The 27012-nt window shown below is 39.6% G+C and overlaps 1 protein-coding gene across 1 annotated transcript in view; it reads right to left on the reverse strand.

The window, feature by feature from the left end:
• tnksa (tankyrase, TRF1-interacting ankyrin-related ADP-ribose polymerase a) overlaps window positions 1-27012 on the reverse strand; it is a 74797-nt gene that overhangs the window by 14640 nt on the left and 33145 nt on the right. The window contains exons 7-16 of the mRNA XM_034895892.1: window positions 11061-11155; window positions 10360-10426; window positions 9850-10036; window positions 6411-6532; window positions 6223-6314; window positions 5979-6057; window positions 4682-4853; window positions 3749-3828; window positions 1361-1506; window positions 1071-1236 (exon numbers count right to left, since the gene is read on the reverse strand). Of these exons, the coding sequence (XP_034751783.1) occupies window positions 1071-1236; window positions 1361-1506; window positions 3749-3828; window positions 4682-4853; window positions 5979-6057; window positions 6223-6314; window positions 6411-6532; window positions 9850-10036; window positions 10360-10426; window positions 11061-11155 (1206 nt within the window). The remainder of the gene's footprint in view (window positions 1-1070; window positions 1237-1360; window positions 1507-3748; window positions 3829-4681; window positions 4854-5978; window positions 6058-6222; window positions 6315-6410; window positions 6533-9849; window positions 10037-10359; window positions 10427-11060; window positions 11156-27012) is intronic.

The following is a 27012-nucleotide window of genomic DNA, read 5'->3' on the forward strand; positions in this document are numbered from 1 at the left end:
ATTCCCCGGTCAGGAGCCACCACTGCAGAGGACGTCGCAATGGGACCATTAAAGGCGATTAACAGAGCCTAAGTCCAATCTCAAACGGTGGAAAACCCTAGCCGGTTTTAGTCATGATTTCTGTGCAAAGTCTGAGTCCATTGCACTTCAAAACTACTCATCCCAAAAAACTCCACTGCACCATACACCCATTCCACACTCTCTCACTGCATCACTCCACTTCTACCTTGTCACCACCAGCACTCCTCAATTGCAGTTATGGTGATTAGTGATTTCTGCTTTGAAGTGTTGCATAGTTTCTTTTTTTTTTACCAGTTTGGCACTTTGACCTTGTCAATCTCAGTTCAATAGTTTTTAACTCTCTCGTTTTTTACTGTAATTGTGGGGTATTTTTGGTTTATCTTTAATTACATTTTGTTTTTCTAAGTATTTTATTCATTATTTAGTTGTTTTTTATTACTCCAAACTTAATCTCACTGCATGATGACAATGAATGAATTCTGAATTCAATATCTCAAAGCAGCACATTTTCTCTGCAGCTGATGTGTGATTAGATGTTGCTTTGCCGCGCGCCCCGTGTGTTGATCTAATAATAATTTATGCGGCCCCATATGGCAACACTCGGGGATGTAGCATTGTCTGGGGGTGTTGACGATAGGAAAGACAAAAACACATTCAGCTATAAAACTGCAACATTTGTTGGAGGTGGAAATCAGGTATTATTGCACTGCAGGTATTTTCAGCCTTGTATTCTGATTGGGTTTAAAAACTCGCTCCATTATTCTTTCTATTATTCAGCTTTAAAAGGACAAAGAGGGCATGACAAGTCATACCTTTGAGCAAATACTTTATAGGCTGTAATGCCTATAATTTAACGTGTATGTAATTTAACGGAAAGGTCTGATCCTTACTGTTTGTATGTACACCTTATGCAGCTTTGATATGCAGCCCTTTTTCATGAGAGTGACTAACACTCAGTTTTACCAAGAGTTGATTGCTACAAAGGTTGTCCATGCTTTTCTGGCGCTGAAGGTTAGCTGGACGTTAGGAGAGCAAAGTGCATGTCTAACCTTGAGAAGCAGTTTGCAGATCTCATATTTGCCCTTAGCAGCGGCTTCATGGAGCGGCGTGAACTTCCACAGGTCGGCCACGTTGACCGAGGCTCCGTGTCTGACTAGCAGCTCGGCCACCTCGTAGTGACCGTAGGAACAGGCGTTATGGAGAGGAACCAGACCACTGTGGATGGAAAAAACACATGCAGAATTTCCAGAACTGTACCAGGACTTTCTAATGTATTATGTAAACCCACATCTGCCTGTAAATGTTTTCTACAAATGAAATCATAACTTAAGAGTCCCACCCTTTGTCCTTGGCATGCACGTCGGCCCCGTGGTGCAGCAGGTATTCCACCACTGACACTCTGTTGTAACCGGCGGCAAAGTGAAGGGGAGTGGAGTGTCGCCCCTCCAGATCTCTGCAATTCACATTCTGAGCCGTGCACAAGGACTAGAAAGAGACCAAGAGAAAGAGGGACCCATGATTTTTCTCTGATAACTAAAACACATGTAATCTACATGCAAATAATGCATGTTAAACCTATGTCAGATATACAGTGGCCAGCAATGACAAAATGCAAATACACTTTTCTCAAAGTAGAAACATCTTGTGAAGAGGTGATATATGGCCCTGATACATAAAAAGGAAGACTGATGTAAGCTTATAAATCTGGGTAATATATCACTTAAACGTTTACATCATCCTTTTTAATCCCTAAAAAAACACTGCCAGCGAATAGAAACCAACACCAAAGAAGAGCAGACAGTACTTGTAAGAGACAGCAAGAAAGAGAAACACAAATAGAGAAAAGAGTAAAACTATTCCTCTGCCCACCCACCATGACTGATGATGAAGAATGTATCCGTGAAATGAAATATATATATGTATTTTTTTATTATTAAGGGTTTTAGGGAACAACAGCAACAATATTAAAGTTATTAACTGAAGGTAATGCACATCTGCTGAACTGAGGCAAACACCTGCTACCTTTCCTCCTAGAACATGTTTCTACACAGTTCAGTACTGAGAGGAGACGAGTTGGGAAGTTTGTTTTAAAGTTTCCTTCTACCACACCCCAGGATCCTATTTTACAGGAAATAAAATAACACATAGAACTGGCAGATGTATTCATCAATCAAGCTATTATCCCAATCGCCATCGAGGCAGCGCGGCATTGGTTTATGAAAGCTGGTTTAAGGAAAAAACGTAAAAAACTGTAGCAGCGGAAACAAGTTGCGAACATAACATTAACATATCTTTTGTGTTAATATGTCAAACTTGTTAGCAGACAGATGCTTAATGACACATCCACTTACGGAGCAACATTACCATTGATTTAAAGTTGTGTTTGTGGCCACCGGAAGAATATAATTCCAAAATCACTCTCCTTTTGGCTCTATGTTTGATTCTCTTAGGTGCTAAATGTTGCACTATGTACCTTTAATAATATTTCCCCAGTAAATGTAGCTGCTATGAAAGCAGTAGAACATGTTGCTGTTCTTTGAACTTTTGACTGAACTTTCTCAACACTGGAAAAGATGACAGGAATCAGCCCAGCAACAGTGCAAAGTGTTATTTCTTTTCTGTCAAACAAAATGTGTATGTGCATGTGTGTGTGTGTGTGTGTGTGTGTGTGTGTGTGTGTGTGTGTGTGTGTGTGTGTGTGTGTGTGTGTGTGTGTGTGTATATATATATATATATATATATATATATATATAGTAAAAAGAAAAGGACAGAAAGCCAGACCAGACCTCATTGCTTGCGGGATCTTACCGGGTCGTGACATTTAGTGAGTTGTTTTATCCGAGGCATATTATAGAGCACTATGTGCGCCCACATTTTTAACACGAGTGGGCCCTGGTACAAAACAAACTGCTAACAGCGGCTATGTTTATACTGAGTGTTGCGACCGGAAATGTTCTAAGATTGGAAATATGGCCTTTAAAAGGAAGAAATGTTTGCAACTTCCCTGTAACAACGTAGACAGAATGTGAACAGAAGACATTCGATTCATGGCCAATAATATCCACATGACATTTAACAAAAAAAAAACTACGACCAAGACTCCAAAAGAGAAACAGTCACAAAGGTCAGGGCATCTTGTTCCATTTTAACTTAAAAATGAAGACAGGATAATCTGTGTAACAATTTCAAAGAGTCCCTGTTAAATGTACATTCTAAAAGTTTTGAGTCCATCTATAGTATCATGTTGTGTATCGCTGCTTCAGATGCATTAAAATCTGTTCATTACAGATTTGACAATTAAGTTTTTACATATTTAAGGACATTATACTGTATTCTATCACATTATCGTCCCTGGGTGTCTGTCCAACCTTCGGAATGTCAGCTCTGACATTTTTAGGGGCTATACATTTATTCATAATTCATGCAGCCAGTCAAGTCACACACATCTTTCTGGACAGGATTCCACATTATTTCCAAACCTTTATGGGGCAATTAAACAAGATTTCTACCCCCTCAGAGTGAAATTATTTCCCAGGGTTGGTGTCATTACCACGGCTACCGAGGTCTATCATTTCCATTTTTCAAAGGAAGGCGATATTGATTGTTTGAAGGGAAATAAATTGTCTCTCTTTTAACTGTTTAATACCCGGAAACAAACACAACAAAAACAAGTAAGGGATAATGTCATCTATCGCTGACAAAATAGAACAAATCCTAATCCAATTACCTTGACAGTGTCCAGGTCTCCGGCTTTAGCAGCTTCCAAAAGTCTGTAGTCCACATCTGAGTTTCTCACCGGGACGTTCTCTACACAGCAAAACATTGGACAATCACAGAATAAAAATGCTTCGCAAAAACGTGAAAGTAAATGTTTCCTCTGCAAATGGTGACGAGAGAAGATGACATTAGACAAATGTCCCTGGCCTACATTGAAACCCAGGACGTCACTGCTGCATGTTAGTTTATGGACAACTTCCAAAATGGAAAAATGTCTACAGTCAACAGTGTTGATTTCCACCTTGACAATACCTGACAGGAGAGAATTATTCCCTCTGTACAGCAGAATGCACAACTGATCTGAGTGACTGTTGTGTCTTAGGAAGTCAATTTTCCTATTGATAAATATAATTCTGTAGTTTTGCCAATATATCATATACATATATGTTTCTCTACAGCTGCTCTACTGAAAGGAATAGTTTGACATTTGGGGAATTATGCTTATTTGCATGAGAGTGGTGTCAATCTATTCAAGAAAACTGACACCACTCTCATGCCTGTGTGGTAAATATGAGGCTACAGCTCGCAGCTGATTATTTTAGTTTAGAAGGAAAAAAGGGACAGCTAGTCTGGTTATTTCCTCGCCGGGTGCAGTAACGTCCTGAAGTCTCTGCGTCTGTTTCCAGGGAAGCGCCACAGTGCACCTTTGATCCGGAAATACATGCCGTAATGTAATGTGGAGTTTCCTCCAACACAGAGCAGGTGAAAGAATTTGCCTCAAATTGCCTTTACCCAATCTGCAACTTCAGTCTGAAAGTATAAATACTGACATTTCAAAAACAATTCCAGTTAATCCCACTGTTGCTAGCTGCTGCATAGCAACCAAAACACACACACACACACACACACACACACACACACACACACAGACACACACACACACCGTTGAGTATTTGCTGAACAGCTTCATTTCCCATTTGAGCAGCAGTGAATCCCTGCAGTGACACCAGAGAGGCGTCTGCCCCATATCCTAGCAACAGCCTGCAGGTCTGAAGGTGGCCTGCCATTGCTGCACGGTGCAAAGCCGTCTGACCCAGCGTGTCCACGGCGTTCACCTGCAATCACAAGCACCTTTGTATCATGGTTGTTGAGAGGAAATGTTTTTCCTCAACTGCTGTATCTTCAATTCTTAAATAACACCTTTAGATAAATCTGTTCTCTCTCTACTAACGGTGGTGGGGGTTTTTTTTCTGTGGAGATGTATGCAATTTACTAACATAAATTCTGATGAATCTATTTCCGCTCAAATAGCTTCATTTACAGTGTGTCTGGTGAGAGTAGTCTATATCCTTGACGTCCAACTTCCGGGATTGTTCTGCTGGATGCTTTTGTTTTCCAGCATGGAGCGTGTGTGAACGCCATGGATTTGTGGCAGTTCACCCCACTCCATGAAGCGGCGTCTAAAAACAGAGTGAATGCAGTTTTCTTACGCTTTTTTTGTGTATGAATTTTTTATCTCCAGTGGATTTATGAGGCCTATGGTTGACTGCTCCGCAGATCTCTGCGTGGTAAATTGAGACAGCTAGCTGTCCAATCTGAGTCTTCTCCCGCGCGACTATTTCTCAGAGGCTCCTTGCGAAGCTTAGCGCCGCCCTTGGTAATTGTGTTTGGTTTAAAGAAATGCCAATAAACGTGAGTATGTTTTCCTACTAAGGCCGGAATTTGTTGTGTACTAGCAAAACTGAAAGAAAATTAGTACTCACTCCTCACTGAATTTCACCCTGTATGACTGTTGGATATTAGATTAATATAACAGATCTGAAAGTAATCCCCCACCCTTTAATTCTGAGGGTCTGACACACACAAAACTGATAACACTGATGTTTAAGACATATTATTTTGCATTGTATACTTTAATACTTTTAATTAATTTCACTATGTAGAGATCTTTTCTTTTAAGACGTTGTCAAAAAAAAGGGACTTTTTCTGTTAGTGTCAGAAAAGCCACATTAAATCTACTTTAATTCCATGCTGTAAAACCACAGTGTAAATAACGTTAATAGGAACTGTGCATGGGGATAAGACAGAGACAACCCCATCTGGATGTACAAACAAAAATGAAAAAGGATTAAGGTGGAGGTAGAGGGATACATAAATAGCTGGATGAAGGGAAAAATTAAGATTTGAGAGAAATAGATATATAAACGATATAAGTGAATATGGAAAATACTGGGATTTACCTTGGCACCATGTTTCTGTAACACCTCCATGATGTCATTATGAGCACGTTCGGCTGCTACATGGAGAGCGGTCATGAAACTATACAGAGGGGAGAAAAAAGGTAGATAAAAGTGAGTGTTCAACATTGGTCAGCTTCAGGCAGAAATCATTTCTATGTTTAATCATTTTGTTGACAGCATGCCGTTAGCATCCAAATATAACAATCTCACTTTTTGTTTATGAGCGGATGAAGACAACACTTACTCTTTATTTTTCTCGTTTACGTTGGCGCCTTTCCTCAACAGCAGCTCCGTCACCTGTTTCCTCTTGGGGTGCGGCGATGCAACAGCACAATGCTAACAAACAAACAAAACATCATCTTATCACCTCTGCGCCAGTGTAGGAATATGTGTTTGCAGTAAAGCAGTTGTGTGTGTGTGTATTCATCTTACCAACGCGGTCTCGTGGGTGTGAGGGTGTTTGAAGTTAATGATCTCCAGTGCCAGGGTCTTCTTAGCCTTGGCCATGTCAGCTTCGCGAGCAGCTTGAAGCAGCGAGTGGCCCTTAAACTCATCTACAGTAAACACACACAATGTTTACATGTCAGGAACAGAGAAAGCTTCGTCATCTTTTGAATTGAAATACTTCAAAAAGTTCACTTCAGAGTTTTGACCAGAGAACTAATGACTTAAGATGCCCTTCTGTGCACCGGAGTTGGAGCGCAAACAAGTGCTTATACCCCCAGAGGGCTAGAAATTACAAACAAACAATTTTGCTTCAGAAGCATTTAGGACTACAGAAAACGGAGTCTGTTCAAGTCTATCTACCGATCGAGCAACGACATTCATGCATTTATGATCAAAGGTTTCAACAAATGATTTGAGCGCTGCACAGAAGTCACATCTTCAAGGGAACATGGTCAGGAGAGAGAGAGAGAGATGAGTGAAAACTTACAACATAAAAAAACAGCTGGGAGACAGAAGCTGCCTCTGCAGTTTATTCTTTTAAGAGAAACTAAGTCTTTTTTTTGTATGTTGATAGTCTACCACAGTGCCTCACAAACGTTTTGGGTTTTATGTGCAGCTCCTTTCAAAAGCCAATTTTAAATGCCTCAAAACGTTAAGATAGGAAAACCCTTCGAGTGAACGTTTAATCTGATTTATTAGTTTCCGTTGTTGTTGCATTAAATGACAGGTCCAAGATTTGCAACCAATCAAATGTACATGATGTCAATGGTTTTATTTGATTGATTTCTGCATTTCATCAGCCACCTATAAATTATATGATGTCTTACACAAAATTATATACAAAACAAGATTGTTGATATTTGTACTGCCAAACAAATACAACCCCCCCTTTCTGAAGCTCCGCCCCCAGATTCACAGACAGATAAGCACTGGCCGGCCAGCGCGTTCAAATGCTGCCTCCTTATTCGCCCTCCCCACCATCAACTGTTGGCTTGTGCCACAAAACACCATTTACACAGCCAGGGCTTAATAGGAACACATAACTGTTTTCAGCGCACACAGAAAACAGAGAGCTAGGGGGCCGTGATGAAAAAAGTGTATTGGATAACATTGTTTATTATACCTTTAATACGCACCATTTAAAAAAGAATAATTCAAAATGTAGAGAAACGTTTGTATTCACTTTTCTTGCAGAGAATTGATATCACTTTCATTTATGTAGGATAAATGTGATTTGGCAAGAAAGCAACTAAGCATATTTATTCAATAATGTTAACACTTCTTTTTATAACACCATAACTCATCTGGGCAAACTAGACTCAAATGTTATTTCTACATGGATTTTCTGAACTAAACAACTCGTATTCCACATCTGTATTCAAGACACGGGGGACTAAAGGTCAGTGTGTCCGAAGTTCAATAAAACTATTTTTCACAGTAAAATAACAATTTGTTCCAGTAAGAGAAAAAGGGTGCCACAAAATTTCATCTGAACTCCTCCTTAGCTTGGCTCCGCCTTCCTACGTGCTTCCGCTCAATTTTCCTTCAGTACTACCAGAGTGATAGAGAAAGATATCTATCATAAAATATAATTTGGTGTCTGTGATGTTGTGGCCTTCCTTCCCACGGGGTTTGGGAAAAGTTTGATTATCCAGCTCACCCCGTTGGTGGTGAAGGAGTTAGCCAAAGCTAACCCTAGCGATGCTAAGCCAACGTCACGCCCAAACGTTAGCCATTGGTTATGGCACATTGAGAGTGGCTCTGGGCAGATCCAATAGTTTTAAACTTCAACAGAATACCCGCCTTCAAGGAAGTTAACATTTGCCAATGGAGTGGCCAGATCACACAAATTATGGACACACCTCCTAAGGGCTATTGTCCAATAAGGTAGAAACCTCTTTATACCAGTTAGAGGCCCCATCCCCACACTAGATGTATTACAGTACATTCGTTAATAATGTGGAAGTAATAGTATAGAATAGTCTTATTTTATAAACAAAAATATAAAGTTTTTCAGTTTATCTGGTTAATGCAGAAAATGTCCTACTGAGATGTGGGACATGACAACCTCGTCAAAAAACTAATGAGAGCAATTGTACTGCAGTAATACATAAACTGGTGATGGCTTATGATTCTTGTAGCGTTTGACGATTCTTTGATCTGCCTCGTTACAAAGATAAATCCACAAGTGCAGCAGTGAGAGAGCTGAATCACTAATTTACTTTCAAAGAGTTGCAAAGATCTTTCTGGCATCGACAAACACTTATCTTGTCTGCTTTGACTCTGTAGATGTAAAAAATATATTTCATTAATTATAACGCTCTTTCTGTTTAATTAACAAACATCTGCAAAATGCTCAATTCAGAGAACAAATGTATGGGGATGTGCTGTTTTTATGGCTGCCCAAATACATGTGACATGTTCCAAACACAATCAGTATTGTGAAAGCAACAGTGGAGAAGAGAATAAGTATATTGTGAAAGGTTATCTGGATACACATTTTCAGCAACTTGAAATCAAAATGGAACCTAATGCATGTTGGTTCAAGGATATTTGTATTCACAACCTATACACAGACAAGAGAGCATCTTTTAGAATTTGTCAGCCTTATGAGTCTTGCTTTAGCCAAGTTTAACCTGAAGGAGTTTCTCACAGCTTCTGTACGCTTTGGTGCCACATAAATTAGTCCATGACAAGTAGAAATTAGTAGAAACTATTACTTGTTTGCACTCTTCTTCTATGGTGTTTCATCCAGTATACATTAAAAAACAACTGAATATATAATCACCAGTCAAGATTGTTCTAATGAGGCCATTTCCACACATACCAAAACAGTATTTTTTTCTCCTGTCTTCTATGGCATCGTTTCAAGAATATTTGCGTCCAAACGGATCCATTTGTAAATGACTCAACATGCTACTTCATATTCCAGGCGTATAGGTGGCGCTGTTTCTGCTGCAGACATTCACCAACAAACTGAGAAGAACAGGCAGAGCATGCACACAAAGCTTGTGTGCTGCATTTTCCCCTAGTAACCATAAAAGGCTCAATATCTTATCCAGCTGGAAAACAAGCATGTAGTCCGCCATTGTTGTTGTTATGAGACGTTGTCGCGAGATAAAAGGTCAAAGGCTAGAGGTCAAGGGGTGTGGTGATGACATCTTTGATGCCCAAGTATGTGGCTTTGCTGTCCAAACAAAGATCTGTCTAACGCCTAATTCCTTGTTTTCTGCTCCTGAAAACAACAGTTCTCTTATCAAAATGATTGAGATTCACATCTCCAAACTTATAAATGCTACATTCAAAAGAACTGCTGACATGCTGGGGGTAAATACACCCATCCTAAAACAACCTATTCATTAATTCAGCACTGTGACACATTTAGCTGCAGCTGCAGTTTATGTAAACGAAGCATCACACTCACATGTAAGTCTCTCCTTTAGCTCAGGAGTGGGGGCCATGTCTACCGAGCTCTTGCTGTGGCAGTTGAGCAGGGTCGGGTCAGCCCCGTGGCTCAGCAGCAGAGAGCAGACCTCTACTCTGTTTTTAGACGCCGCTTCATGGAGTGGGGTGAACTGCCACAAATCCATGGCGTTCACACACGCTCCATGCTGGAAAACAAAAGGCATGGTGGATGAATACATAGGTAGAAGATAGAGCGATAGTAGCTGGGAAGAAACAAAACAACGTTTGCATTGTTGAGAACAATTTTCTTTGAATTTATTCAATCATAGATCTGAGGGGAATTAAGCAGTCAGTCCTTACAAACACTGTTGAAGGCTGGTACATATCTGTCTTGTTTTTAATGAAAATAGATGACATTGGAACTTAATTATCTTGCGATTCAATTTCCCTTTTGTTATTAGCAAAAATATTATGATATTAATTAGGAGTAAGTGCACGACCTAAGCTGAGCTAGCATGTGTGAGTGTACCTTTAGCAGCAGCTCAGTAACTTCATAGTGTCCATAAGAGCACGCATTATGTAGAGGCACCAGACCACTGGAAGAGCAAAACACAAAACAGCATTCTTAGTGACACTGAATGCACATTTTAACAACTTAAACACAGAACTAAACACCCTCCTTCTTTACCTCTATACATTTATATCTTTCTGCAGTTTAGCAAAGAATTTTGCAACAAAACTAAGTCAATAGCCATGCTAGCAGCTACGTGAAGCTATAATTGGGCACAGCAGCACTTTGAGCTAAATGCTAACGTCAGTGTGCTAACATGCTCACAATGACAATGCTAACATGTCGATGTTTAGCAGATATATTGTTTAACATGTGCACCAGCTTAGCCTAATGTGTTACATGTAACATTTACTAATTACCACTAATCATTTCCATCCTGAGATCCATGTTGCTAGCATCTCAATAATTTCACCAAATGTATTCTTTACGATAACATTGCAGTTTAATTTCACCCTATGTTCTCACACTGTCTGTCTAAATTATCTGAGCTAAATTTTAATTTGAAATAACATCAATTGAGGGGAACAGCTCGATTCATAGCAACTACACCTGCCACCTCTTGAAACTCCAAAACCAACTATCTAAATTAAGCATGTCCCAGTATTTGCCTGAGCTAGTTTTACCTGAAATGTATTCTTTTTATTTTAGTCTATACATACCCCTTGTCCTTGGCGTGAACATCTGCTCCATGCTGTAGTAACAGCTGTACTATCCTCACCCTGTTGTATCCTGCTGCCAGGTGGAGTGGAGTGGACTGGAGAGACAGGAAGAGACACAGAAAGAGTCAAAGAGGGACAATAAAATTAAATAAGAAAGAAAAAAAGTAAGGGTAAGTAAGAGACACACAGTGGGATGGTAAAAAAAAGACAAAACTATAAAGTAAATGTTAGCCCAAATGTTTGTTTGACGTTATGACTTCAGTGCTGTGCACAAAGAGTGCAATTCATTCTGGCTCCCACTGAGCAGCCAGTTGTACAACATTCCTTGAGGTAAGAAAGAAAAGGGCTGTTCTAACATTTCATCAGTCTACAGTTCTAAAGCCCTAATACATGTCCTCTATAAAACTGATGAAAAGCTGCAGTTCTGAATACTTTAATATGGGACTGAGATGAGATGGCTTCAGCTCTCCATGCAGTGCTTCCTCTTTATGCTCTCAGCAAAGGCCATTCTTTAAAGCTGGAGTGAGACCCACACTGGTGGAGAATTGTTACGGCGGTGAGAATGTTCCCATTATTCAGTCAAATTGAACTTGTTACAAGAAAAAGTAAAGGAAATCCTACCTCTAAGTCATGATATATGCAATTTTACAACACTGGATGTACTAGAGATCAAATTGTAAAAGACTGGTATTAAGGCTACTACATGTATCAGGCAGATCTAAGAGTTCTTCCATAGCACACACTGAGCTAACTAGAAATTTCACAGGCCATTTGGCCTGCAATCTTCCAGAAACTCTCATGCTAAGAGTCAGTCCATGTTAACAATTCCCGTGTAAAAGGGTCAGTTCACCCAAATTACTAAGAAAGTACTCCCTGAAGGCTTTAACCTTCATTTTAAACACACCAATGTTTGCACGTGGAAACTACATTTACATTCCACCTGGTTTCATAACAAAATAGTAACAGGTCCTAAATGGTGACGGCATGGAAAAATGGTAGATGTTTCATCATCAATCGACTTTTTTTTTTAAATTCCAAGGAAGTTAAGTGAGGAGGGGTGCGGCTTTTTAGACCTGACTCTACTAAACTATACTCCACTTCTTTGTGTGGCATCAACATCAGCGCGTGAGCTGAACCGGCTGTGCCGATTGGTCAGCCTATTGTCAATGACAGCTCTTGAATACTTTTAGCGCCTTTTTTTTTTTTTTTTTTTTTTTTTTTTTTTTAAATCGCCCCGAGGTCTGCTTGAACCTCTCTAAAAGTGCCAAGATTCCTCCACATCATACATTTGTTCATGACATCGCAATGCAACTAATTCTGTTGACAACCACTTTATGCTCTGAAAGAAGGACACCGGAAAGTGATGACCGTGGAGTTCAGCAGGCCGATGTCGGCCGGAAATAAAGGGAAGGTGCTCAGAGGTCTCACAGATCTGGAGTTGTGACAGCGGCAGTCAGATGTTTGTGGGATGTTTGTGGGCTGCACAGGGGCTAGCTTTACCCAAATCCTATGACAGAACATCAGCATGATCTTCATACAACAAGCCAAGTCAGACCCAAAACAGTGCATCAATCTGAGCTGAGCAGGCCAGGCCAGCTGTATTCAAACAATTTACCGGCATATTTTGGGATGTCAATTGCTATCGATTTAATCAAAACACAAGCTGAAATATCAAAAGCATTCAGAATGCTACAATACAGTTAACAGACTACAACCTCACACACAGCTGTATTTTAGAGAAGACTAGCGTTCTAGTTATCTTTCATTGCATAACAATGCCGTTCACAGGTTACTTTAGGGCTGCACGATTATGGCCAAAATGATAATCACGATTATTTTGATCAATACTGAGATCACGATTAATTATCACAATTATTAGTGGATTTTAACCAAAACAAATTTTATAGTCACATAGGCTATTAATAACTGCTTTCACACCCATATTGTGCTACATTCCTCTTATGCTGAGTATGCTTAACGATTTACAGCTGTGTTAATAATAATTAAAACTGTGGACAAATGTCAGAAGTGTGTACTCCTTCAAGCCGCTGTCGCCACTCTGTCTCTGATGCTGGGAGCCCTGTGTGAGTTAATGGGGTTGGGGCTGCGCGGAGAGTAAAAGGAGAGATCCAAACTCAGGCAAGGCTTTACAGAAAAAAAATTTAACGCAAAATTAAACCATATTGATGTGAAAAACATTGCTTCGTTTGTTGAGAGGCAGCGGATGCAAGGACATTAGGTGCAGCGGCGCGACCTAGAGGAAAAATATTACTCGCACCCTAGGGCCCTGTGAGCTCCGGACACCAACTAGCAACGACTAGCACTGGTCACTGCTGTCGTCTGAAAAACAACACAGAAGGGACAACATGTTTTGTTTACTAGTAAACTGGTAAACCTTGTTTTCTGCTATCTGTTATGGAATTTTCCTCACGTTCTTCTGTCTTCTGTGACTGTCTACATCAAGACACTAATCTGTGCGGTGCAGGGAACAACTCTGACTGGCACATAATCAGACAGTGGTTTACGGAGCGGCAGATGGGCTTTGCAAAAAAACTCGAAGCGTTCTATAAACGGAATGACGCATTTAAAACATTGCTCGATTACGCAAATTTGATCGTGGGATGCCCAAGTCGTGATCGTGATTAAAATTTGATTAATTGTGCAGCCCTAGGTCACTTATACAGAAATATTTCTTTTTTATAAGTCAGACAACAACATTATTTCATAAGCCATGATGCAAAACCTTGGCAACTTCAAAAATATAAAAAATGTTTACAAAGCATTGGTTTTCAGAGTGGAGCATCTTGAACTTTCATACTTTTATCTAAACAAAATGAAAAAAATGATTATGTTTTCACTGCTGGCTGCCGTTTTGGTAAATTATGCAGAATGGTTTCAAAGGGTGACACATACTGGAACTCTTATCAAAAAAGGAATAGGTTTAACTTTGGTTGGCAAAATGGTATTAGCTGTTGCAACTAAGGTTTTTTTGTCAGATGAAAGTGAAAATTTCACTTTGAGCCCATCTCCTGCTTGGAGTTGACCAGATGTCAGAGGAGATCTTATAGAATAGATCATCTAAGGTGATCTCTGAGTTCAGCAGATGAGCAGCAGTGAGGCAGAGAGGCAGAGCTGGGTGGACAGATGGTACACTTGTATTTACAGGATGTGACAGCAGCATTTGGAAGGACCAGGACAGTTACACAGACTACACAGTTAGTCATCATCCTCCTTTCAAATGCAGTGTCGTTATGTGTGTGTGTGTGTGTGTGTGTGTGTGTGTGTGTGTGTGTACACTTGTTATTTCAAATTGTATTATGTATTGTTGTAAATAAACAGTGATCAGGTCCTCAGTACATTAACATACATTAAACCTCTTAAAACCCAGCCACCCCCCCCCCCAGACACACACACACACACACATACACGTATTGTTGCATCACCATGATGTTGTTGCCAGGGTCAGACTGAGTTTGAGCTCCACCCCCTCAATCTGTCAACCATGTGAGAGCAGCGTGTGTTTGTGTGTGTGTGTGTGTGTGTGAGAGAGAGAGAGAGAGTGAGAGCGAGAGAGCGAGAGAGCAAGAGAGAGAGAGAGAGAGCAAGAGAGAGGAGGGAGAAAGGGAGTCTTTTATTGGATTCACCATGCAGAAGTCTATTTGAATTAAAGTCATAATAAAAGCAGCTCCAGCTGAAACTTAACACTCTGACCTCAGCAGAGCCACGCCAATAGTGCTAATGATCAAAAGCATTACCCATTTATCATCTATCTGAGTCATAATACATCCATCGCCCTCCAACTTTCCTCCACTGCAGCCTGTTCTTATTCTTGAGCACTGAATTTACAGAGCAAAGATGTATTACTTTAAGTATTTCTTTTACTATTTGAAAGGTCACATAGTGACTTTTCAGATGACTGAGAAGGCAAAAATGATTTATTTTTATTTTTATGAATGCTCTTCAAAGACAGACCAAAATAAATAAGGGTCTTTAAATGTTCTGATGTTTACACGGCATAATATGTTGAATGTAGACAAGATCAGATAAGGGTTGGTTATGACAGTTCATAGTGTATACATAATGTAGTGTGTATTCAAGAGCCAGATATATGTGAGAATGAGAGCATTTTATTCTAAAAAACAAAAACAAAAAAAAACTAGGCTCTAGGCATAGTTACTACATATTTTAACTATGCATGTCATACTGTATGGCCCACTGTTATTTTCAGGATCAGTTGGTTACTCAGAAATACCATCATTTGGCACGTAAGTGATACTGCAGGTTGAGGTACACTGAAATAAGGGTTTTATGAAATGTCAAAGTGTTTGTATTTTTAGCCATGCTCTATGGATGACATTGTTTTATCAGTCAGTTGGACCAAACACCTGCAAAAGTGTGAGTGTAGTAAGTTAAATGTTGTTTGTTTTTGGTGCCTGCCAAATCTTGGTGTTCTATCCATAAAGTGCTTTGATACTTGATGAAATATGTTGCCCCAAAGTGAAAAAACCTAGTAGACGATATTTCAAAGAGAGGCCATAGGCACTCACAGCGGTAGACTGAAAATGAACAATAGCACTAAAAAAAACACGCTGTGGTGTTTTAATCACCTAAAAGCCTTTCTGAGAAGGTAGAGGTGAGTCAGTGGTGGAGGAGGGGAAGAAGAAAATATGGGAGTAAATGAAGGAAGCAAGCAGCGCATGTTGAAGCCAAGATGGAAAATACTAATCTTTCTTTCTGACCTCCCACGGTGGCATTTATCTTCTTTTTATTTATCGATACCTTCTCCATAGAAACACTAATAATCAGAGTGGTAAAAGCAAATTCCCTGTTGCATTACAAAATGTATTTAATTTTGCTTATTTTGTTATTTGACAGTAAACGCATTTTTCTTAAAACCAGCATGAAAAATAAGCCGGACAATCACAAATCTCAAACACACATTTATATTTAACAAAACATTTGAAAAAACATATGGGATGTGTGATCTGCTGCGTCCTTCTTTGTGATGTGTCCCATTGTTTTTTAACCTCTCTTTCAGCCTCCTCTCTCTCCCTCTCAGTCTTACCATTCGCTTTACGAGCCTGTCAAGCTGTTCCCATGACAACGGTGACTGCTAGCTGTCAGCAGTTGCCATAGCAACATCTATCTGGAAGGGTGAACCGCCACATGTGGACCATTTTGTTTTGTGTCGTTTGCATGGCAGTTAACACACACACACACACAGTTTTTAACACTTTCTTAAAACAAGAAAACATTCTGTCAGTAGTGTGAGATTGTAATTGTAAGAATTACATTTTGTAATTTTTATTCTTCCCTTTTTTCTTAACAGTTGTTAATAACAGTAAATAACAAAGAACAGTTGTTATTTACGCTTTTATTTTGAAGTAATTTACAAGTCTCGTTGGGCTACTCTCGCGAGAGTTCTACTGTTGTTTAACACCAGCAGGCAGCAGATGGCACGGACATGTGTGTGTTACGGTAAAGATTTCATGCTGGCTAAAGCAGACCTTGATGTTTAAGTAGACCTCTGAAGACTTCCATGATATTCCACATGCTGTGCATGGTATTGTTTATGTTGAGCTAACATGGTTTCTATATTTTTTCGTCAATGTTGTTTTATTAGTTTTCACGGTGAATTTGGAGCAAGGACTTCAATAAATCAGTAGCAAGAAAACCACTTGTGTCTGCCTTTGCTTAGAGGGAATAACAGAGATAATTAAACTTAAATCCAAGATCAGTTTTATCTGGGTCCCGTTAAATTAAAAAATGTCATTAAATTACTTAAAATTACATTTTTGTGCTTGTATTGTGCTTTCCCTATGCTTTATTGTGTTTTTTTATATATATTGTTGTGCATGTAATAGGTTTACAAAGTGAAAAAGCCCAACGTCCACACCAAAGGGACTTACCATCTCCAAGGGAAAACACTGTTCACAAACTGCTCCAAACAGCTCTGTTGTAGTCCAGCCGTCACTTATGTGACAAACATGCGTCACTTTGTAACACAAATTATAATGCTTGCATAGCTGCTAGTGTGGCACACCCTCATACTCATACTGCTTCTGACTGGCTAGTAGTCCTTACCTAGCTACTGTGCATGAGCGACTCAACACAAAGATGGAATAGAAGTAAGTTGCCTCCCTCGGTAGCTAAAACGGAGAGCTCAACACACAGCTTGAAAAGAGGAGCTGCAGCAATTTTTTTATTTTTATTAAACCATGTAAACCTATTCTGATATTACCTCTAAATACAGTTATGCACCTGAAAACAAGCATAATATGAGCACTTTAAAAAGGAAGAAACCGTGGAGGAAAGAGGGTGAAATATCTAGCTGTCTGTACCTAAACTGAAACTGAATCAATGTATATGCACTGTCTATATATATGCAGTCAGTCAGTGTGAAAACTACAAGTGCAGCGACGTGATCTGCAGCATCGGTTTAAGCATCAATCAGCAAATGAGTCTGTTTCACACAAGACATCCTTTTAACAAAATGAGTGATGCTGTCTTAGCTTCATGCTACAGACTAATAGGTATTAACACATCTTTGATGTGACAAAACCAAACTAAAGCAATCTATTGGGCTGTTGCTAAGGGTTGAATATCATAATTTATCCAAATGTTATCTTCGAATTTGTTCAGATATGTTAACCCCAAAGACTAACTTTGACGTCTCTCCGGGTGTTTTAAAACATTTTTCTCAAGCTCTCTCTAAAAAGTGTTTCTCATTTTGCAGGGATTTAAAAGATAAGGTTATAAAAGAGGCTCAATGTAAAATAAGTGTGAGCTGTTGTTAGTTAACACATATCCACAGCTCATCAAGAAAAGAGTAAACCTATTAGTTTTACGTTAGAATAAATAGTGGAACAACTTGACTTTTTGAGCTGCCTCAGTACTCAGGTCTTCACATCAGCAGGTGGACGAGCTAACAAGACAAGTAGTATCAGATGACTGGATCAATAAACATTAGCAAATCTGTTCGCGCACGTGCACACACACACACACACACACACACACAGACAGACAGACAGACAGACAGACAGACAGACAGAGCACTGACCCAACCCAGTCAACAGCTTGAAAGATAAATAATCCACAGCTAGTCTTCTCATCTTATGCTCCCCATGCACACTCACACAGCCAGACACACAGCAACACACATCTTACCCATCACCAGTCTATCCGCTCAGCCTCTCAGCTATAAACATGGACTTTTCTGAGGAGCTGTGGGCTCCACGGCAACATTCAAAGCTCAGCAGTTCCGAAATTAACTTTAGGAAAACACTCCTTGAAAGCCACAGAAAGAGTCTTTTCTTTCTTTCAATCTCAGACGGACACACTGGTTATACATTTTTTCAGGTACCTCTGTCCATTCAGTTAATCCTTCACATCTCAAAAGCATTACTTCGGCTATACATTCTTATAGGTGGAATGAAAGTTCCATATTATTATATTTAGGGGCCACACTCGTAGTTTGTGTATATTTCAGCTAATTACCTAGTGTTTATGACATATACTTGTGAATATGTGGTGTACAAACTACCAATGTAACATTTATTTATATTTATGCTTCTATAAATCAAGGAATCTCTGTGCCTGTGTCCCCACACATCCAAGGTACAGCAGCGAGAACGGGGACTCTGGTATTGTGTCTTCCCTTAGGCCAGCTCTGACAGTCTGTTTGCTGCCAAAAAAAGCCCACAGGAAAATTGCATTTCTTGTGACACCAATAACGTTGCCCTTGGCAAAATAACCCCGCAAACCAAGTCCATACTTCAACATTAAACGTCAAGCCACTAAGCCTGTTTGGAAAAGAACACCTCTGCTTAAGTGTTGAACTTGCTAACGATATATGACGAGACAGCTCCGCAGTCATTAAACGCTGACTGGGCAATATCAACATGTATTGTTGACACCTCCCCTCCCCCAATTCTCTCAAGCAACACACACTCTTACATTCTGGAGCCGGCTGACTACATGAGTAAAAGCTGAATCTGCAACGTTCTCTTTAAGGTAAATGTAGTAGTAGAATGTTTTCCTCTGAAGTAGAAGTACACAGTAAGTCAGTAGGCTATACAGTGAGGTAGCATATTAAGTGCTTTGGGGTCCTTCTCTAAGTAATTTTAGGGTGCAATAGTTCTGGAGAAAGCTACAAGCAGCAAAACCCCAGGCACAAACATTTTGAAAGGGCACTGTACTAGTTCAGTTAAAATGGAAATTTTTCAGCAGCAAAGCATACATATAAATGTAGAGTCAATGCTCCTGGCCCGAGAAGAATTAACGAAACAACTGACCCTGCAGGAATCAGCCCATATTAATAACAATGAAACATTCCTTAAATTACAGTAGGTGTTTTTAAAATAATTTAAATTAGTTGTTTGCACTCAATGTAACAATTTTGATTTTGAGAAACAAAACATGGGCCAGCCAATTATTCCTGATGAACTATTAATACCAACGTGCCGCAGCTGCAGACATCTCCCTCAGACAAACAACATGCCAGGGGCTTGCATGAAAGCAAGAGGTTAAATTTGTCACTGACAAAAGTTTATTAAAACTTTTTGTCACCCTATTTGTCTTCTGCCACCTGAACAGTTTACAAAGGCCTCTGGGTATTTCTTGGCTTTGTTTCATGGGAGAAGGAGTATAATATCTCTCTCAGACCGGAGCATCAGGTTACATTTATGCACACACTGACACCGCTGTGAACAAGCATTCATCATTCCTACAACTTTGTGTTGTGTCCGCCTGGATTTGTAAACATGAGCGAGCTTCCGTCAAGACAAGAGCCACGACGGTCTACACTCTGATCTGAGCGTGTTTCCAGGCATGATGGCACTTTTTTTTTTAAATACAGAGATGTGAGCAACGAAATCCAAAGCGCCTCATTCGATTGTAGAGTTAAAGCTCAGGAAACAGCCAACCTTGTATATGTCAGCATAGAGTGCTTGCAACTTTTTCTTATGAAATATAACAGTCTTCAAATGGCATAACATATTCTATGGCCACTATGCTCTTTTCCTGAAAAATACTTTTTTTTTTTTTTTTTTTTTTCTCCTTTTGGAGATGCATGGTTTTCACCCAATAAAAATGCATCAACACTGTAAGCCAGCATGTTGCTCTCAGCAGGATAAGTTCCTACAGTATAATCAACATTTAAAACAAGGCTTCAATGAAAGTATTTTCTCTTCTCTTTCCTCTCTCTCACTCGCTCTGGATCTGAATCTTGGTTAGCTCTTGAGTTGTCTGAGTCTTTGATGTCCGTGCCAGCTAGGACGCGAGTGGGTGCGATGATTCTCACTGGTAAGACATGGATCCAACATTCACAATATTCACAAACAAAGGCAAACACACACCCACACCAGACAGAACTCAACAGAGTCCAGAATGTGAAATATATTCCATGAAAAACTGAAAACAGAATTTCTAGCACATCCACTGACAGTCAGTCAGTACTTGAAAGTGCTGGAAGAAAATGTCAGTGAAGCATATAGGAAGGGGAAATTGAGCAATAACAAAGAGGGTGGGAAATATGTGTCTATGCGTCCTGTGTGTGTGTGCGTGTAATGGGTGTTCATTTTCCTGACTATTTACATTGTAGATTATCCCTGAAGGCATCCAAACTATTAATGAACACATGTGGATTATGTACTTAACAGGAGTTGGGACCATCAGTTGTGTTGTGCAGAAGTCAGGTTGATACAATCTCCAATTTAAATAGTCAAGAACTTAAAGGAAACGCATTGAATGAGAAGGTGGGTCCAAACATTTGGCCTGTGCTGTATCTGCAGGAGTGTGTGTGAGGTTTCAATAGAGGCAGCTTTATAACACACTCCACTCAGCCGTGTTAATAATATCCCACTCTGATGGGCCCTCAATCATCATCTGAGAGCACGCCACACACACGTACACGCACACACACAGGCTCCAGACAAAAACAACACTATGTGATACAACTAGTGTATATATATTATATATATATATATATATATATATATATATATATATATATATATATATATATATATACATATATACATATATATACACACACACACACACACACAAACACTCATTGTCATCAAAGGCCCATGTCTTTGACACACGAAATGGTCTAGATTGCCTCTTATTTTGTGTTAAATTGTTTTTTCTTTCCACGCACACTCCTCCTACTATAACATACACCAAAGTACATCATAATTTAACCAGGTACCTAAACTAATCATAAAGTAAAACAAGATTTGTTTTTGAATCTCACCTTAAAAAAATAACAAGTGGGAAAGTTCTGGCTGACCCTCAGTTTTAACTAATAGCTGAACTATTATGCAGAATTCACCAAATTTTTGTTAGCAGTGGGAATGCAAATCCCTATCGCCCCATTAAATTAAACACCATCAATGAGGGTAACACTAGACTGGCGTGAAAATATATTCCATCTACTGTGCATGATTGCGTTCAGTCTGAGCAATTTAAGAGTGTTACACATACAGATTGTGCAGAAGAGGTCATTTCAGAATATGTCTGAGCAGTTTTTTATGGTCGCCCGGTTGGTTGCATTCATTCATTCAGTGATCTCTTGTGTTTGTCCCCTGCATCTCCAAAGAATTTCAAATTACACGGTTTTCCCCTTGGGGTATTACATCCCCAGCAGGCCACCTGCACAGATAATAACCAGAGGATGTTCTCTCACAATTATGGGTATGACGGTGACATAATGGATACATAGCTGCAGCTGAGCATCATCAACAACATTGAAGTACCCGTGATTATAGGAAGAAGCCTCCTCAAGGCTGTTAAAGCATTTATATAACAGTAACCGGTAGTACAGTCTCCCTGCTTGCCCCAGTGGTTGTCATAGCAACCATTACAATACAGTGGGCTTTGCTTTAGCGACTAATAAATTACAGCAATCTCTGTTTTCTGAAAAATGTCTCTGACTATTCAAATCTCTGAGATGTAACTATCTCTCCATGCCAGCTGCTTCTACAACCCCATGTGTTCCTGTGCTGTTACACAGGTGGAGCAGGCCATCCCATCATTTGCCAGTAGTTTGTGTTTTTAATGTAGAGTTTCAGTTTCACATGATAAGCTCATCAACTCATCAACATGAGTTGTTACAGAAGGTTCTCTACTCCGACTCTCTACTCTGAGCTCTAATAGTTTTGAGTAAAGCCCCAAGAGACATGAAGAAGCATGAAGGATCCCTAACCTGTTTGACCAATTGCCACGGGAGAACGAGCTTCAGTCCCTAGTTTTATTTCAGTCAGGTTGGAAATGATGATATGGAGAACTACATGGAATATTTAAACTAAAGCTGGAAAACACAAAACTAGAAGGTAGTCTGATCTTTCTGCTGCTTATTCATCCCAGGGACTAATTATTCACAAGCCAGACGCACGTCTGTGACCCAGCAGAGCTCAACCTAAGGCCCAGGACTCCCTGAGCGGAGACCGTGGTTACATCATTTTTATTAGTTTTTTTCAGTCGCTTTGGTACATTTCTCAAATCACAAATGACACTCTCAAAAACTGATAGTTCAACCTCCACATGATCAAGTCTCTTGTAGAGTCCGATATTAAGCATTTCCCGATCTTTTTTTTAAATATTCATTCATCGGAATCATTTATAAGGATAAATAAATTATTTTGATAAAGGAACATTGAAAAAATAAAAACAGACTGTCAGCCATGTTATGAGCGTTGGAATTGCATAATCTGTCCACCAGATGGCGCTCTACAACGTTCCTGTTGGCGACACTGATTTTTTTGTGTTAATTTGTTCTTGTTCAAAGGACCTTGAGTTTCATATCTTAAGTTTTATATTTTATTTTTCAGACCTTTTATATATATTAATGTTCCTCTGTTCTGTTGTGAGAATAAAACAAATTATTATCATATACACTCATGAATAACTACAAATTTAATGTTGTGGAAATCGGATTTTTATATAACCAAATATTCAAATATGTATCGGCCTTAAAAATCCTTTATTTGTTGGGCTCTAGTGACTTGTGCTCAAGATAAAAGCAATTAAGCAGTTTTGGTCAAATTGCAATTGCTTTTGTACATGCATGCAATTGATCATGTACAATTGTCCGCTTTTCTACATGATCAATTGCTTATTTAATGTTGATCAAAATATAATATATTGGATATCTGATGATATCCAATGTATATTTACCCCCCAAATATGTTGGCATAAGTTCATTAAATGTGTCTTGAAATGCAAAATGGTTGATCTCATTGTCATATTCCGTCAAGAAAGTTGACCATACAATTACGTAGATAAGAATCTTTGGCCAGACAGACTGAAATGTCAGGACCCCCTACCATTGGGAAAAATACAGCAGAAAAACGGTTCCTGTGGTAACCTTTTCTATGTTGACATAGTGTTTTTCTTTGTGCTATAAAGTATTTTTGGTGTTTTTCTTTCTGACACTGTAATTGGCTGAAAAACCACAAATAAAGAGCATAAATGTGAATCCTGTCCAATCTGTCTATCTCACATAAAAGGATTGTGTGACTTTGTACCTTTGGAATTTATGAATTCAATACAGAAAAGGGCTGCCTTGTGCATTTCTATATTTATTCAGTGCATATCCATGTCCTGCACTTACCGAACCATTGTATATCCTGCACTTACTGCTATTGCACTTCTGGTTAGACCCAAACTGCATTTCGTTGCCTTGTACCTGTACCTGTGTAATGACAATAAAGTTCAATCTAATCTAATCAAATTTTCAATCACTGTCATAAAAAATGCAGCCATAGTGTACAGTGGTGTGAAAAAGTGTTTGCCCCCTTCCTCACTTCCTGTTCCTTTGCATGTTTGTCAACCTTAAGTGTTTCGCAACATCAAACCAATTTAAACAATTGTCAAGGACAACACAAGTAAACACAAAACGCAATTTGTAAATGAAGGTGTTTATTACTAAAGGTGAAAAAAATCCTAACCATCATGGCCCTGTGTGAAAAAGTGATTGCCCCCCTTGTTAAAACTACTATACTATAACTGTCGTTGTCCACACCTGAGTTCAATTTCTCTAGCCACACCCAGGCCTGATTATTGCCACACCTGTTCACAATCAAGGCATCACTTAAATAGGAGCTGCTTGACACAGTAAGGTCCACCAGAAGATCCTTAAAAGCTACACATCATGCCGAGACCCAAAGAAATTCAGGAACAATTGAGAAAGAAAGTAATTGAGATCTATCAGTCTGGAAAGGGTTATAAAGCCATTTCCAAAGCTTTGGGAATCCAGTGAACCACAGTGAGAGCCATTGTCCACAAATGGCAAAGACATGGAACAGTGGTGAACCTTCCCAGGAGTGGCCGCCCGCCCAAAATTACCACAAGAGCGCAGCGACGACTTATCCACGAGGTCACAAAAGACCCCACAACAACGTCCAAATAACTGCAGGCCTCACTTGCCTCAGTTAAGGTCAGCGTTCATGCCTCCACCATCAGCAAAAGACTGGGCAAAAATGGCCTGCATGGCAGAGTTCCAAGGAGAAAACCAATGCTGAGCAAAAAGAACATCAAAGCTCGTCTCAATTTCTCCACAACACATCTTGATGATCCCCAAGACTTTTGGGACAACATTCTGTGGACCGATGAGACAAAAGTGGAACTCTTTGGAAGGTGTGTGTCCAAGTATATCTGGCGTAGAAGGAACACTGCATTTCATAAAAATGTAAATGTAAATGTGCTGTATTTATATAGCGCTTTTCCAGTCTTAACAACTGCTCTACAGGGAACATTCACCATTCACACACATTCATACACTGTGGCCAGGGCTGCCGTACAAGGTGCCACCTGCTCATCAGATAAACATTCACACACATTCACACTCCGATGCGCAGCACCGGGGGCAACTCGGGGTTCAGTGTCTTGCCCAAGGACACTTCGACAATGACTGCAGGGTTGGGGATCGAACCACCAACCTTCCAATTGGCAGGCAACCTCTCTACCACTGAGCCACAGCCGCCCCATGTGAAAAGATGGAACATTATACCAACAGTAAAATATGGTGGTGGTAGTGTGATGGTCTGGGGCTGTTTTGCTGCTTCAGGACCTGGAAGACTTGCCGTGATAAAAGGAACTATGAATTCTGCTGTCTACCAAGAGATCCTGAAGGAGAATGTCCGACCATCTGTTCGTGTACTCAAGCTGAAACGAACTTGGGTTCTGCAGCAGGACAATGTTTCTAAACACACCAGCAAGTCCACTACCAAATGGCTGAAGAAAAACAAAATGAAGACTTTGGAGTGGCCTAGCCAAAGTCCTGACCTGAGTCCTATTGAGATGTTGTGGTATGACCTTAAAAAGGCGGTTCATGCTCAAAAACCCTCTAATGTAACTGAATTAGGACAATTCTGCAAAGATGAGTGGGCCCAAATTCCTCCAGGACGCTGTAAAAGCCTCATTGCACGTTATCGCAAACGCTTGGTTGCAGTTGTTGCTGCTAAGGGTGGCCCAACCAGTTATTAGGTTTAGGGGGCAATCACTTTTTCACACAGGGCCATGATGGTTTGGATTTTTTTTCACCTTTAATAAAAAACACCTTCATTTACAAATTGCATTTTGGGTTTACTTGTGTTGTCCTTGACTATTGTTTAAATTGGTTTGATGTTCCGAAAAACTTAAGTGTGACAAAGATGCAAAGGAACAGGAAATGAGGAAGGGGGCAAACACTTTTTCACACCACTGTACATCAAAAAATAACTTAAGAGGAAAATTTTATATCGACAATATGACAAAGCTTTTTGATTAAACTAAGTGTAGTTTTTTTGAACAATGACTCTTTGAATTGACATTCTGATGGCAATGACATGTTCACTGACATAAAGATTTACTTTTGAAAAATGGACTGAAGATTTTGAGCAAGTTACAGGCTTTTGCAGCACATTCATTGTGTAATTGTGTTTGTAATAATTAATTTGAGAAATCGACTGCAAATGTTAAGAATGATTTGAGAAATGTACCGAAGCAACTGAGGAAAACTGTAAGCAAACAGGATGTAATGCAGCACTAACAATACACTCCTCTGTTGGCCAATGTACTTTTGGCGATACCTGGCATTTCATTTAGCATGTCCATTTCAAGCCCTAAAGTCTAACTCTACACTCTGCAATCTAAGAACGGAATTAACTACCAGTTAGGCTTGCATGATTAATCGTTATAAAATCGCAATCTCGATTCACCTTCTTTTTTTTTTTATGACTTTGGTTCTAATTTAATTTTACGAGCCGAATGCATCACAAAGCTACTTGTTTCTTCTGTGAGTTTTAAACTTAGACTATATCAAATAGATTTTAAAGTGCTCCCAAGCGCTGCATTTACCGTAGACGTGTATAGTTTCCGACTGGGAACCCAGAAATTCAAACATTCCATGTAAAAGTCAACACAACAAACTACACATGTGCATTCCCCTCGCCTGGCATCATGGCGGTAACGAAAGTCGGAAGTAGGCAGAGTTCTATTTCATTATGACTGTGTCAGATAAAAGCAAGTGCCTTTCAGTGGAAGGTGGTAAAATACTTTTCTTTCCCTTACTTTTATGGACCCAAAAGCTCAAATAGTGACACGACAAAGATGATGTTGTAGTAAGTAGTCAGAGTGTTTTGTGATGATTTTCCGCCTAATTTGTTATCATTGTTTATCTGAAACATATTAGAAAACACTTGGCCAAAAGGTTTCACTGATGCTGAAACGTTAAAACATGTCTTTTTGTAAACTTGACTTGACTTCTGATCACAGATAAGATGAAGTGGAGGCAAAGTAAAGACCTCAGAAGAGATGGTAGTGCTTTCTGGTGCTGCCTGCAAAATAAAAGCTAGACTCAGTTCTCTGTGCTGGAATGCTTTCACCACAAAGCAGCTACAGCTCCTCTTCAATAATAATTAAATCTGAAGAAACTACTACACGTGAACCTCAGTTCCTGCCAAGACGT

The sequence above is a fragment of the Etheostoma cragini genome, chromosome 16, assembly GCF_013103735.1.
Source record: "Etheostoma cragini isolate CJK2018 chromosome 16, CSU_Ecrag_1.0, whole genome shotgun sequence".
Lineage (NCBI taxonomy): Eukaryota > Metazoa > Chordata > Actinopteri > Perciformes > Percidae > Etheostoma > Etheostoma cragini.